This window comes from Drosophila elegans, unplaced genomic scaffold, assembly GCF_018152505.1.
Source record: "Drosophila elegans isolate 14027-0461.03 unplaced genomic scaffold, ASM1815250v1 contig_149, whole genome shotgun sequence".
Lineage (NCBI taxonomy): Eukaryota > Metazoa > Arthropoda > Insecta > Diptera > Drosophilidae > Drosophila > Drosophila elegans.
Window position 1 is genome coordinate 24,942,585 of NW_024545513.1, and position 15,722 is coordinate 24,958,306.

Below are 15,722 nucleotides of genomic sequence, written 5' to 3' on the forward strand. Positions count from 1 at the left end.
TGCAAATGGAATTTGTATTTCTAACTGAAACCAATTTTATAATTAAATTAACAAAGGTTTGCAAGAGGGTCCTTATAGATTGTGTATGTCCGATCCCTTTCTGATTCGTAACCAAATGTATTATTTTGGCCTTTTTCCCTGTGTATGCGGTGGAGTGGATCGCTAAACCCAGGGACCAAGACCAACCAAGACCAGTTTGCCTTGGGAGTTGCTCAACCTCTCCGGACTGAGCCAAACCGAACCGAACGAAGCTGAGCGAAGCGGAGCGGAATAGAGCAGAGCTCTCGATCGATTATTATTATTGTAATTCAGTTAGTGTTCGGCCAACGCCAACGCGCCTGCATATGATAATGATGTCTACACGGCAACAAAAACCATACAAATTCCTTTTCATAGATCCAAGAGATAGCATCGTAGGTCATTTGTGTGAGTGGCAAAAAGCGGACTTGCTTTAGGCTTTGTCTTTAGTCACAATGATCATAAATGATCAAAATGACTGGCAGCAAAATTTGCTTCTTCTCTCGAACACACATTGGGAAAAAACAAACGAAAAAAAAAATGATCTAACCTTGTTAAGTGCCGATTAATTAATAGCTATTTAGATCGATCGAGGGAAGTAAAAAGGAACAAATATCATTTTAAGGACAGTAATCAACTAATAGAAATTACAATTTTTGGAGACTTTGACTTCTGTCATCAGTTTCCGTTAGTAAATACCAGTGGAAGCTAAGTCCGTTTTTTTGCTAATTCCAGTCGTTTTAGCTTATAAGGTTTCACCTTATTATTTTTGGCAGTGTAACTGATGTTGCTGTTGCTTATGGGTTTGGAGAGCTAAATCTGAAGTTGAAGTAAAATTCGAGGCTGGAGTTGTGCAGTGGCCAGCAAACGAAGAAAAGATATTTGGTCTAGGTTTGGGGTCTGTGGGCCTACGACTCGGTTTATCGCTTCCGTTGCGTGAATGATTCAGTCTAAGCCCCCTTTTCGCTTCCTTCAAACCCCCTTGGGCTCCGTTTAGACCCCTTGAACCTCTGCCCGACCGCTGCTGCTGATTGGCATTTGCTGATTAGAGTTGTTTGGGCTGGATTGGATTGGTTTAGCATGTGGGGGCACCTAGACTGACTCGAAACGAGTTTTCGGCCAGCAAAGTACCCACTCATACAGCGGTACGTGGTCACATAGACACACCTGGAGACTGTGGCTGAGACAAAGAAGTACAGATACAAAATTTAAATTCAAATTCCAAACACTTTTTGTGGTCGCTTTCCACAAAACTTCTTTGAATGTGGCATGGACGAATTTAATGTGCTATGTACTTATGTATGTCTCGCACCGATTTCGCAGCACGGTCGGTGTGTGTTTGGTTGGTTGGTTGGTTGGTTGGTTGGGGCTTGTGTATATCTGTATCTTAGGTTCATGGACCTGCCGCAGACACGCCTAGAATCCAAGAAATCCAAGCAGGAGCAACGGCAGCAGCAGCAGCAGCAGCAGTAGCAGCGCCGCGCACTTTGGCTATTGATTAAACTTGGCTCAGAACAGGTCTGCCCCGGGCACAAAGCCAGCTGCTCTGGGTTTCTTCAGAGGTTCCCGAGGTTTCGCCTTCGGGAGAGTGTGCACTCCCATCGTCCTCTCTCTTTCTGCCAGCCTCTGCCCAGCTCTCTCGCTCATCCCAGTGTGTATGCCTTGCAGTGTTAACTATAGTTTAACGTTTACAGTGGTGACCTAACAGAATTAAATAATAAACCGAACTAAAAATATTGGTCTGGCCGGTTAAATTAAAAATTGATTTTTATCCTGGTTTTAGAGATAATTTCTTAACGGTAGAAATCATCATCAGCTTCTACAGCTAACGGATTTGGGAATCAGAGACAAAACCATTTAGGAATTATTACACTATAGTGTTAAAAAAGTGTTTTGAATTACAAAAAAAAATCATACTTTGTTTAAATACAGATTGGTTGGTATAATATAACAAAATCCTGTACACCTCATTTTCCTCCAAGTACAAAATATACAATACAATACAATAGAACCCAATAGAACTTTTTGTTCTTATCTTGTAGATATATTATAAATGTAATCGGAAGGTTGTAAAGAAAAGTTATTTCCTGGATGATATACATTACATTTATTTTTAAAATTCTTCAAAAAAGGTTTAAGGTTTAAAGAAAGATGTTTTTAAAGTGTCTTTAATAAATATTAAATACGATGCTGAAATTTCAATTGCAGCAAATATTTGTATACCTAAAATAAATAGAGCAATGTCGATATTCGGACCATTTTTAAAAATTGAGGTACCTAAGGTAGTCTCGACAGACAACTCCGATGCCTTGTAAGTGTCCGTATAACGACCACAACAAAAGCCCCAACACATCTTCAATGGTATTACCTTTTTGGCTTGGTTAATTGCCAACTACCGGTTTAAGTTGGTCTTTTGGATCCCGAAGACCCTGTCGAGAAATTTGTTTTAGGGGAGGGAATTTCGGGGTGCTTATGGCTTTAATTATTCCATTAAGTTTTGGAACATATCGCACCTTGATAATTATGCAAATTGGGGTTGTGTTGCTCCTCCTCCTCCTCTTTTTGTTTTTCCTTCCCTTCAGCTCTTCCGCCTACTTCTTCACAAAATTATCGATGCTCTAACCTCTGTTGCACCATCTACTAACTTGGCCAAAAAGCCCACGCACTAAAAACTAATTTAAAACAAAAACTAAGCCGCACTCACACACCGCACACAAAAACACTCACTAATATTAAGAGAGAGAGAGAGAGAGTGTAGTTTGTTTTTGTAAACAAAAAACCAACAAAAAAGCACTGCCGAAGAGAGAGAGTTGCGATACCGATAACTGATTAACGATTAACGTGCTTTTTCCACCGACAGTCTTTTGGGCGGAGATAAATAACAAATAACTATAAAAAAATAACAGTATATCAAAGCGCAACGAAACGAGTGGATACGCGAAATGCAAAGCGAGTTGTATTGTTGTATTCTCTTGGCTCGCTGAACGGCAACTGATCGTCCAACTGCTCACAACGCAAGGTAATCGGCAGAGGCACCGAGGCGGCAGCGGCAGCGGCTGCGACGCCAGCTGCGGCCGCGACTGCTACGACAGCGGGATGCAGCTCCAACAACAACACCAATAACTTTCGAATGAGCTTGAAAGCAACAAAAACAACAACGGCTAAAAGAAAAAAGAGAAAAATACAGTTAACACTGTCTAGTGCGAACAGCCTGTTTTTTTTTAAACTTGAGAAGCTTAAAACCTTAATTATACCATCTCTAACAGTTTATTGAAGGACCTCCATGCTTCAAACTTTAACAGTTAAATATTTATTTTTTTTTTAATTTAAAATTTTTTTAATTATAATTACTGTAATAATAAACAAAAGTAAAGTACCGATTAATATGAATGAATATATAAAAAAAAGTTGTATGCCAAATTAATATAGTGTAATCTTGTTTTTCATTGGTTGATTGCGTTAAGCGTTTACTGTAGAACAAAAAAAAAGCCAACTATCCAGTACTGCTACATTGTTGCTTTTCACGCCGAATTGATTTTCAGTTATTTACGCCAATTTTCGGTTCAGCCTGTCCGCAGTCCTGTCTCCGATTACACAGGCGAACACTCGGAGAAATGTAGAAAAATAAGTTAAATATTTGTACTTAGGTTTTGAAATATTCAAAAACCCGTACTCGTTTTGCGTTTATCTTGATTATATGGTCTACCAAATGTTTGCAATATAATATCCGAACGCATTAACTATCATAATAAATTTCACTCCATAAATGGAGTCACAGAAATTCATTAAAATGTTAATTATAAATGAATTTACAAAAACAACGATATTTGCAATTAATTTTCAAAAAGCGAATCATTCTCAAGTAGATGTTTCTACTCACTCTTGGCCTGAACCGCTCCTGATTTCGTTTAACTCGACCGGTCTTCTTCTTGGTCAAAGCAGAGAGCGGTGCAGACAATAAGCCACAGCATTACTAGTGCTGGAGTTGGAGATGAAAATATAGCTAAAGCTTAGGCCGAAGATGAATAACGCTCCATAGTGGGGGGTTGGAGGTCGGGAGAAAAAGTAAGTTCCACGACCAAGCGGAGGTTAAAACATTCAGGCCTCTTTTATAAGATACTTGGAGTTTCGCCCGCGATCGTCGGTGATTGTTTCAAAGCCATTTTCCACCGAAACCGCTGTAGGTTTATATTCTTTATGAATCTCTTGGCAAATTAGACTATAATTCCGACTATTATATATTTTTATTGCTTCAAGCGACGTGTAACGAGATTGTACGATATAAAGTCTCAGATAACTATTTAAAATAATATGTAAATACAAGTTTTTAAAATTCAAGAAATAATCGCAATCTTAAAACAATTTAAATTATTGCAATTAATAAGCAATCTTATTAATTAATTAACTCAAACATATTATGACCTCAAATTAAATGTCATTATTTTATTAGCGTACAAGTTATTATAATTTTAAAATTTTTTGGATCCTCCCACTACAAGTCCAAATAAGAAAGAACGCTATATTCGAGTTCCCCGACAATAGGGTACCCGTTAATCAGGTAACAAATTTCAAACTAAATATTCCCTTTCAAAACATTCTGCATAACCAACACCAGAAGCTAAGAGCGTGCATCACCCTTACCCTCCGCTAACAGTATTTCGTTCTGTCTCTTTACATCAGCGATTACCGGCAGAGCAGCGGCCGAGCAGCGGCAGAGGAGCGGCAGAGGGGCGGCAGAGGACTTAATATCTACTAAAACAATAGCGCGATTTTAAAATTTTTTGTGTCTATCGATAGGTATGACCAAAACACACACACAGAGTACTAAAGCTAAGGTCTAACATGTCTCAGAGCGACGAGGCAGACGTGTTAAGTGTTGAAACTGTATAATTTCCTTAACAGTTTAACAAAAATATTAATTGGACGTAAGGAAATAAGGATTTTGGAGATTTTATTAAAGACCCACCTGATCTGTGAAGTCGCCGTGGTGCTTGACGTCCTCCGTTTCGTGGTAATCCTTGATCTCCTCGTGCGAGATCACCCGCTTGTCGTCCGTTTGTCGCACTAGCCCATCCGCAGGACGTGGAACCATTCGCTTGACCAGCTTCCCTGCTCCGTCTGCCGGTCCAAATACCTCTTGAATTTGGGCCAGCTGCGTCTCATTCTGGGCGCCCGCCTGCAGAGCGGCCACGTCGATCAGCTGGGCATTGCTATCGAGGTCATCCGGCAGGTCAAGGTCGCGTTTCTAACATTTCAAATTAAGCAAAGCGAAAAAAACCACTTGTAATAAACGGTTAAATAAATCCACTTAAATCTTTCTTCAGCCTAATTTTTAATAAACTAAAATGATGGGAGTATTTTTAGGTTATGTTTGATAACACTGTGGAACATTTTTTTTTTACTTTTGCCAAATTGGTTCGGGTTTATATTTTTTGCTATTATCCATTTTGTTGCTTTAACTGGCATTTGGAAACCTTATTTGACATTTTGATACGGCTGTATCACGTAAACCGAGAGACAAAAATGCGGAACAAACTTACCCGAAAAAATTCCATCTGTGCCCCAATATGGCAAAAATTAAAATTTTTTAAAATTTTATACAAATTATAATAAAAGAATGAAAATTTAAAAAGAAAACTAAATGATTTTTGTCACGTTTTGTGGTTATATATTGTTGAAAAAAGACGAAAAGGAGCGATAAAATTGGTTTAGTGCGGAATTCGTAGAAGCGTATTGTGCATATTTCAATGAACCTGATTTGAGTTCTGAAGGTTATACGCCAAACACCGTTTGCAAAAAATGCTTCATAACACTTTTGGATTGGAAACAGCTGAAAATAGCACATTTTCTTTTTATGAATCCAGTAATTTGGACGGGACAGCTGTTACGCATGCATTAATTCTCAAAGAAAAGGAATTTAGTGTTCTAAGACCTATAACTTATACAACCTACAAATCGCTTACAGCCAGCCGAGATAAAGAAAAGAGTTTACATTCTAATGTATTTTATTGAAAAAAATCAATACATCAATGACGTTTAAATGACATTATCTGCATTTTCCCTTTTATGACTTTTTGCGACAATTGCCCCAAGAATCGGATGAGCAAGGTGAGCGATTCCACCAGGTCACAATGCCAATGGAAAAGCGATTTAAAAACTGGATGCATGCATTGCTTGCAGAAGTATGTTGGTGGTCAAGTAAAATTATAAGAAGACACCGAAGATTCCAAAAACACAACTTTTGAAGGAAATGCAGAAATCAATATGTCATTCAATCCCTTATTTGATAATGAAGACTCAGATAAAGGTTTTAAACCACAATCTATTGCAATGGATATTAACAACTTAAATATTTTTATTTCTATTACCTAAATACACAACAACAACAAACTTTTATTTTCATTTAATTTTGACTTTCACTTGTTTCATTCGAAATATAAAAAAAAAACTACATATTTGTGGATGTGTGGTGAAATTATTGACCTAAAATTGTATAAGAATTGTAAAAAATATTTTAAAATGGTAATTTTTGCGATATTGAGCCACAAGATGGATTTTTTTTGGGTTAAGTTTGTTCCGCTTCTTTTTCCTATTCGATACCTTCAAGTTAGCTGAAGATACAAAAAAGTATTTCTCTCGGTTGACGAGATATAGCCGTATCAAAATGTCAAATAAGGTTTCCAAACGACTGTCAAAGCAACAAAATGGATAATAGCATAAAATATAAGCCCGAACCAAACTGGCAAAAGCAGCAACTTTCAAAAATATGTTCAGAATTAAAACATTTAACAAACAAAATTTTATAAATAAAAAGCAATTGTTCATAGTTTTCTGAGAATTTTGCGAAATCCTTTGGTAAAACTAACCTCAGTGGTTTCCGTCTCCTGTTTATCGGTGTCCTCGGTTGTGTTGGTGGAGACAATGGGACCGGAGTCCTCGATCACCTTGCCATCCTGCAGCTTAACTTGTCGCTTCACCCTCGTTTCAATCTGTCTGGTAGTTGTGAGTTCTGTCTTGCGCTTCGTTATCCACTCCTCTGAAATGGGTTTAAGGGGAAAATACATTTTCCAAAATATTAACAAAAAATACCAATTCAATATAGTCTCAGTCTTAATTTTTAGAACAAAGGATATTTCGAAATCGTTATTAGGGTATGCGAGATTCAGTTTTGAGCAGTCTGTCAGTTTTCTGTGCTACAAAATTTAAGTTTCTTTATGGCTACAATATTATTGATTAAACTGTAGTGTATAAAGGATATATATAGAAAAATGCACATAAGATTTAATTTTTAACATTTGAATATTCGTCTAATATTTAAATATCGGGTCATTGAGCAACTATAGGCGTATGACAATAAACGTGTCATATAGTATATTTTTAATTAAAATGTTGTGTATATTTCTTAAAGCTTTTCCATAAGCTTGTATTTTTGACTGCATCCTAAAAGACGGCTACACCAGACCAAAGTGCTTGGTACATTGTCCATTTCAAGCTTCGGTTTAGGCCAAAATCAAAGCTCTTGGCCAAGCTTTTTGCGAGTTTAACTGATTTGCAGACAGGACCAGACGTTGCCCAATGTCTCTCGATCTGCTGCTTTTATTTTTTTGGCACCAATTGCAACAGAACCAACTACCCAAGATGCCTCATTTGCATGTGGATAATGCCCATTTTGAGATCCACTCCGTCGCTTCTAACAAAAGAAGTCGGAGGGGCGTGAAGCGCTTCAGCGCATTCGAGTTGCTCGCCAAATTACGTAACCCAGACCAAGTTGGTCTCTCGGCTAACTGTACTCTTAGCCTAGTGATGTCAGAGTTTTTAACGTATGGTTACCGATAGGAGGAAAAAACGAAATCAAAAAACAAGAAAGGAAGCAAACTTCGGCAAGACGAGGTTTATATACCATTGCAGCTATTGCAAAAATTATATATTCTTTAAAAATTCTTTAATTAAACCATAATATCTTAAAAAAATATACAAACATAAAATTTAAACAAAGCGAAGTAATAGTTTCCGATTGATTCGACTTATTTATTACCTGCAATAGAACGACTTTTGGGAAAGTTTCATGCAGATAGCTTGAAAACTAAGAGACTACTTTGTGAAGAAGCGGACGGACGGACAGACGCAAATGGCTAGATCGACTCTCCTAGTGATGCTGATGAAGAATATATGTACGTTATAGGGTCGGAAATGCAACCTTCACAGCATTGCAAACTTTTTACTAAACTTGGCACGTTTTGTTAATAAATACAAATACGTACATTATGGCGTCAGTGCAGTCAGTTTTTTGCTATAAAAAAAGCTATACTGTTTTTATAAATAACACAACATTTTGTAGTTGTTTCTCTTCGTATTTCAATCTCAATAAATTTCTTAAGTTTTAAGGTATAATCTAAGTATAATCTAAAGTAAAACCTTTTAAGTGATTAAACAGGAAATTTAAAATCTCTTTCTCAATAAATTAAAAATAAAATATTAAAATTTTTTATTTCTATTTAACTAAAAGTACCTTTTCAACTAAAAAAGAACATCTAAGCTGGTAACACTTACGCCTTTGTTGGCAACCTGTACTAGGATTAACATAAGCCCAGAGCCCACGAATCTCCGAGTTTAGAGCCTACACTCAAAAATTATAATTTCGATATTGATTGTCTATTTTTACTAAAAGTCTGCTGTACCATAAGAAAGAGTTTACACAGAATGTTATAATAAATAAACAGAGCTCTAAATCATTTTCCCAAATAAAAAAGGTTCAATGTGACGACTTAAAAAAATTAAATTGATTCAATGATCACGTTTTGCCTGTAAGTTAGGCAAATTTTTTATACATAGCAAATACATTTTGGAAAAAGAAAATATTTTTAAAACGAAAATAAAATGAGCTTTATATTTGCAAAAATCATTTTCATGTATGAAATTGCTCCGATTTGCAATTAATACCGATAGTATTGCCATGAAAAAAATCGCAGTTAGGTTTTTTCTTTTTTGAGTGCAATGCTCCGAGCACGGACGTCCGACAACTGGCCAACGTGATTTCCCTGCTACTTTTTGCAACTTTTGGGTGGAAACGAAGCGGGGTTTTTCGCCGCGGCGCCCGGGCTCCATCTTCATCTTCGTCTCAGTCGTTTCCCCCATCTGAATCTCAGCTGCATTGAGATCGCTGGACCATTAAAGGTCGCTTATATAATCTATCTGCATTTGCAGCGGCAGAAACCGAAACGAGACGTCGCGTTGTCTGGCGTCTGTCTGAATCTGAATCTAATTCCGCGACTTGCTTCGAATTCGAGCCCGCAAATGCAGTCCGCTGGGCAGTCGATCGAACTACAGACAGAATTGCCTAAAGTGACTGTACCTAAGCTGAACCCTTTAGGCTACTAATTAATAACATTTTACTAAGTAAAACAAGTAACTAAACTTAGTTTATTGGATTACTGATCTGATTGAGTCGTGGTCTTTTTTATGCTAATATTTTACTTGAAAAAATGCCTAAAATTCAGACTTCTAGACAAGTAGGCTTTTCACCAAATATTTTTAAAATTTTGTTCGGCTTTGGCTGATCTAATTAATTTAATTAATCATCATTGCAATTCTTTTATTTAAATGAACAATAAACAATAACACGAATTTGTTTTGATTATTTCAGACACTCAATGAAGCCAATAAGAAATAATCATTTAATAGTTTTCGTTATTTATGAGGTCCCACTGCGACAAGGCCTTTGTCTATTGTTCGACTATATTTGCCTGACCAGACTGTTTATCTTTATCATTTGCGCATACTATATACATATCCGCATTGCTGCAACTGCTGGTTCAGTTTTTCCCTCCCCCACTCCCCCGTTTTCCCTTCCATCAGGGCAGTCAACCACTTCATAAATAGCAACTATAACTACAACATCGACAACAACAATCGCAATTAAGCAAACAAACGGCACAAGACGAGGAGGAAAATCGTAGGAAAATATGACCAGGAAAATGGGGGAGAGGCTTTGGGGAAAAAGGGGCTTTTCAGCAGGGTGGATATCGGGTGCAATTGCATTCTCGGTTTCGTTTGCTATTGTTTAAATCCAAAAATACAAAAAAAAAACTATAACCCGAACCAAAACCGATTCGCTTCAATCGATTGCGCTTGGGCTCTTGACGCTAATGTGAATTTATGTTAACCCGCCACGCCCACTTAACAAGCCTCGATTTCTGCCGATTTCCTTGCATTTCCACCGATCTGACTGCAGGTCTTTCCACAGCACCCAGGTATTGCATTACATCTCTGGCTCCGATCAGCACTTGGACTAATTGTGGTATCGATTATGGCCTGTCAACCGATTTCACCTCTCGATCGCGATTTTGATTTCCATCGCCTGGTTTAATGGCCCCCCGAGCACTTGTCATTAGCCACACCCAGAAAATAATGCACAGAGGTAAAATATCCCTAAAAACTTTACATTAAAATGATACTTTTGACTTAAGTCATAATGTAAGATTCCAGTTTATAATTTTTTTCGTGCAAATAAAATAGGAAGTAACTTATTTAAGGTTATTATACCTTTAACTGTGTAAAGATAGTAACAAGTTGATAAACCATTTTCGATTCAACGCAGTTCATTAAATTGAATGACAGAAAAAAATTGGAAATAAACACGGGAAGAAAAAACTTCATACAAGACCTGACACACATTAAGCATACGACCCGGTGGCCACTGAAAATGAGAAACGAGTGCCTAAGCCTTGAATGTGATTCCGACATAATTTCGTAAACTAATCCCAAATTGCAGGGGCAATTACAATTTTGGTTAGGTGTAAGCCATTTGGAACAAAATAATTGAGATTAAATAAGATCGAATGGCTTTATCCCATATGGCATGTTTCGTACATACTGACCACCGACGTGTTATGTTCAGTTTATTTTCGTAGACTATCAATAGATTTGGCTAAGTTCACTAATCGATTATCGGTGTTACTGCAGGGGCATACAAACTTCGACTTTTCGAAGTTCCACTGGAAACTTCGGGTTATCTGATTGATTTATTAATAATTTAATAAAAAATTCGAACGGTTTTTGTAGGAAATTAATAAGTAAGTTATGTTTGTATGATTTAATAAGGAAAGGTTTATAAAATAGAGATCGGTAGGTCATGAAATAAACCTGCGATTTTGTGTTAAATTTTAATTTTAATTACTATGAGTGTGTTGAGTTGAGTTAAGTTGCAGAATGGAGAAGTATAAAATATCCTTTGACCCACTCTGTTTTTTGAAAAGTAAGTTAAGATCGAACCGCCTTTGATCTTGGTGATTTTATTCATGTTATATTCTTGACTCTCCCCAAAACAAAACCCTCCCCGCTTGAATTTCTAACAATTTTGTATTAATCGATGTGCAATACTGTAACAAGAGAGTATTTTTGTATTTTTGTCTTGCATTTCTCTTCTAGTGATTAAATTAAATTGAAATTATGGAAAATAAGTGGAAAATATATGAGCAACTAGGTAATAAAAACATGTTAAACATATTATTATTAAATAAATAATAATCGCTATCAGAAGTTACTTCCTTTGCAAGCAAAATTTAAATAAAAATCAAAAGCAGAGTGGTAGCAGGTGCATGACGGTAGTGTCGCGAGGTGGTGCACCAATTATTGTAATTTTTCCATCGCTTTTCCTCCCATTTTTGCATATGGCTTGTCAAGTTGCCTCGCGAGTTGATTTTTAATGATTCGCTAACGTGGGAAATCTCTTGTTGCTGCAGCAACACATTTTTCTTGGATCATTTTTCCAGCAATTCAGTTGGCAGTTTTCCATGCATTTGCATTTTGTTGTTAGCCGCTTGTTATTTCTAATTTTTACACGTTTTTTACGGTTGTTGTGCATACATTTTTCAGATTGCCGCAAGTAATCGACTTATTGTTGCAGTTGCTAGTTGCTGGTTGCAAGTTGCTGCTGGCAGTGGCGCCTTTGTGTTATGTTAATCACATAATTAAATCAAAACTTTCTATGATTTCCGCGGGTGGTATACGTATATAATTGGAAAAGCAGGGAGCGAAAGGAATTTGGGATTAGTAGACGAATTATGAATATGGAAATGGATCGAAATCACATACACGGCTTTCGCTTTCATTTCTTATTTTCAATCGTCACCAGGTCGCATGCTTAATGGTGGGAGCATTGGCACTTACATTATATTTTTGTTCTTGCGTTTTTCCCTTTTTTATTTCTGTCAATAAACCTTATGCCAATTATCAACTGTTATAGTATGACTGTGTAGTATACACTCCCCTCTACTGTTGCATAACACACCCCCCATCGATAATCGAGTGAGTAATCCAGTGACTATGTCAATCCACTGGTATCTTTCCATCAACATCTCATGTGTTCTCCGCACTCACTGTGATCTCACGCTGGTGGCAATTTGTTGGCTGATGGTTGAAGGCTAGTACAGGCCAATGATGATGATGTCAATTGATTGGCTCTCCCACGGACGAAGCAAACAATCAAGATCAGAACGTTCCGATTGATCAGTGTCTTGACATGAACTGTGGAACCCAATTCATCACTGCAGATCGCAATGATTGTTAAGTGATTTTTTGGCTCATAGTAATCTAAATGCCTTCCCTGTCTGATAAATTTCGTATTGTAGAGGGTATTATAATTTCTGTCAGTCAGTCTTGATCAGCATCGATATAGCCATGTCCGTTTGTCTGTCCGTTTCTACGCAAACTAGTCTCTCAGTCTTGAAGCTATCTGCATGAATCTTTTCAAAAAATTGTCTTTCTATTGCAGGTTGTGCATCAATCGGAACGGGCCGGATCAGACGACTATATCCTATAGCTTCCACACCCAGAAATATGTAGGATGAATAATTTTAGTACGGTCGTACATGAAATTCGGCTGAATATTACTTAAAATTTTAAGTACGAACGTGTACAGATTAAGTACGGATCGTACTTGATAATAATATTTTAAAATGTTCTATTTTCAATACACAGAGAAAACGATATTTTTTGCTTTAATCCTGCTTATTGTGTTTTTAAATAATACTAAAAATATTGAAACAGTAAATTGTATTAAAAACTATTTATTTTAGAAAAGAAAAAAACTTTTAATTTAAAACAAGAGCATTTCGTTCTTAAAATTTTTGGAACATCAAATATTGGGTTAACTATTAAGATCCCGGGTTCAACTCCCAGAAAAAGTAATCAATTTATAATTTTTTTGGTTTTTATGTTTTCTTTGCTATTGATCTGCTTTTATTTAAATTTTTTATCTAGTTGACCTCAAAAGTATAGCTAATAAAAGCTATTTGATTGCAAACATATTCCTTTGAACTCTTATACGGGCTCAGTACATAGTAAATTGTGATGCAACCGGCTAATTCGTCTACGAATCCAAAGGCCTCGGTCCGAATCTCGGTTAGGTCGACTTGCAGTAAACAAAATAAGTTTGCTTTTCTCTTTCCCCTTACTTATCAGTTTATCATATTCCATTCCATTCAAATTTCATATGGAATCAAAGAGAAAAGAAACAAGAAAGAAAGCAAACTTCGGCAAGCCGAAGTTCATATACCCTTGCAGCTATCGCAAGAATTAAATATTTTTGAAAACATTAAAATTATGATTTACTTGCGTATATGTTTAAAAACATTGAAGCAATGACGATTTGCAGCTTAATTATTTGATTGTTCTTTTATATATTTTTATTATTTGTATGGGAGCTATATGATATAGTCGTCCGATTTTGATGAAATTTAAACCATAATTCTAAAATATTTAACCATTGCTATATGTCGAAGAACTAAAAAAAAAATTAAAAAACCGCAAAGTTATAATTTTTTTTCAATTATTTTTCCGATTGTTCCTATGGGAGCTATATGCTATAGTCGTCCGATTTTGATGAATTTTTAACCATAATTCTGAAATATTTTACCATTGCTATATGTCGAAGAACTAAACAAAAAATTAAAAAACAGCAAAATTATAATTTTTTTCAATTATTTTTCCGATTGTTCCTATGGGAGCTATATGCTATAGTCGTCCGATCCGGCTCGTTCCGACTTATATACTACTTATATATACTGCAATAGAAAGACAACTTTTGGGAAAGTTTCATGCAGATAGCTTTAAAACTGAGAGACTAGTTTGCATATAAACGGACGGACTGACGGACAGACGGACATGGCTAGATCGACTCTACTAGTGATGCTGATCAAGAATATATATACTTTATAGGGTCGGAAACGTCTCCTTCACTGCGTTGCAAACTTCTGACTGAAATTATAATACCCTCTGCAAGGGTATAAAAAGAGAAAAGTACCTTTTTTTTGTATTTGCTTACAAAAAAATGTGCCCAGATTAAGAACAATGTTCTTGGTTTTTTCCCTCTGTGTACTTAAGTTGTTCACTTGCACAACTAAAATTAAGAAACTTTTATACTTGCATAAAGAATTTTTCGTACTCAGACCAATTTATTTCGTACCTTCTTCAAGCACTTTTAAGTACTTAGACTGATAACGTTCATTATCAAATGTAGAACTTCGGGATTGAATATAAAGTACTTGAATATTTTTTTTTTTCGTAGTTGACTCAAAAAAATTAGAGTTTACCCTACATTTGACACCGTTCGTACTTGATTTGACACCGAAATAATGGTTATTTTTTGAGCGCAGAGAAAATAATAATCCGAAATGAAAAAAATTTTAACTTTGCAGTTTTTTTTTCTTTAATTCTTTGACAAATAGTGATGGCTTAATATTTTAGAATTACGGCTTTAATTTTATTAAAATCAGCCGACTATAACATATAGCTCCTATAAGAACAATCAAAATTAAAAAAAAAAAAAATATAACTTCTATTTTTTAATTTTTTCCAAAAAAATTTTTGATCCCTGTAGTGGTTTAATAATTTAGACTTACGCTTTTAATTTTATAAATTAAAGGAACGTTTGTATAATTGAGCTGAAAAACATCATAACTTCAACTTTTTTAAGTATATAAGCTTATAAATCGAAGTTTAGATGTTGTAAAGAATATTTTGTTTTTTTAATAGCTGCACGCGTATATAAACTTCGGTTTGCCGAAGTTTGGTTTTTTTTGTTTGTTTTTTTGTGGCATAGATAGTGCATTTTATTCTTAAAACAAGTTTTTTATCATTATCCTTTAAAAAAGCTCTTATCAGAATTTCCTAATATTAACTTAATGATATTTAAACGGTCAATTCTAATTTTTGTCTTATTCAAATTGAGAATCAGGAAACAAGTTAGATTAATATTATGATAGTGGCTTTTTTCTCAGTTAACTTTCCTTTTTAATCTAATTAATAAAGAAAATATTTGGAACAAAAAAAACATATAGCTATTATTACGAAATGGTGGTGGTTTATTATCCATTCCTATCACAAAATATATTTAAGTCCTCGGAACAAATACTTTTCAGTTTACTCTTCATTCATCATTCATTGGTGGGAAAAATAAGACGTAAGGTCTATGATGATGCTGATCAAACGACTACATATTTGGACCTACTTAAGACTCTAATTACTTAGTCTAACCCCCAGTAAATCCCAAGGCTCATATGGAGCAACTCACCTTCTTTGGTTTAATAATTTAGACTTACGCTTTTAATTTTATAAATTAAAGGAACGTTTGTATAATTGAGCTGAAAAACATCATAACTTCAACTTTTTTAAGTATATAAGCTTATAAATCGAAGTTTAGATGT

The 15,722-nt window shown here is 35.6% G+C and overlaps 1 protein-coding gene across 2 annotated transcripts in view; it reads right to left on the minus strand.

Annotated features, from left to right (window-relative positions):
* LOC108148149 overlaps positions 1–15,722 on the minus strand; it is a 43,372-nt gene that overhangs the window by 11,757 nt on the left and 15,893 nt on the right. For both annotated transcript variants that reach the window (XM_041708073.1, XM_041708072.1), the window contains 2 exons: positions 6,885–7,054; positions 4,985–5,263 (listed from right to left, as the gene is read on the minus strand). In XM_041708073.1, the coding sequence (XP_041564007.1) occupies positions 4,985–5,263; positions 6,885–7,054 (449 nt within the window). The remainder of the gene's footprint in view (positions 1–4,984; positions 5,264–6,884; positions 7,055–15,722) is intronic.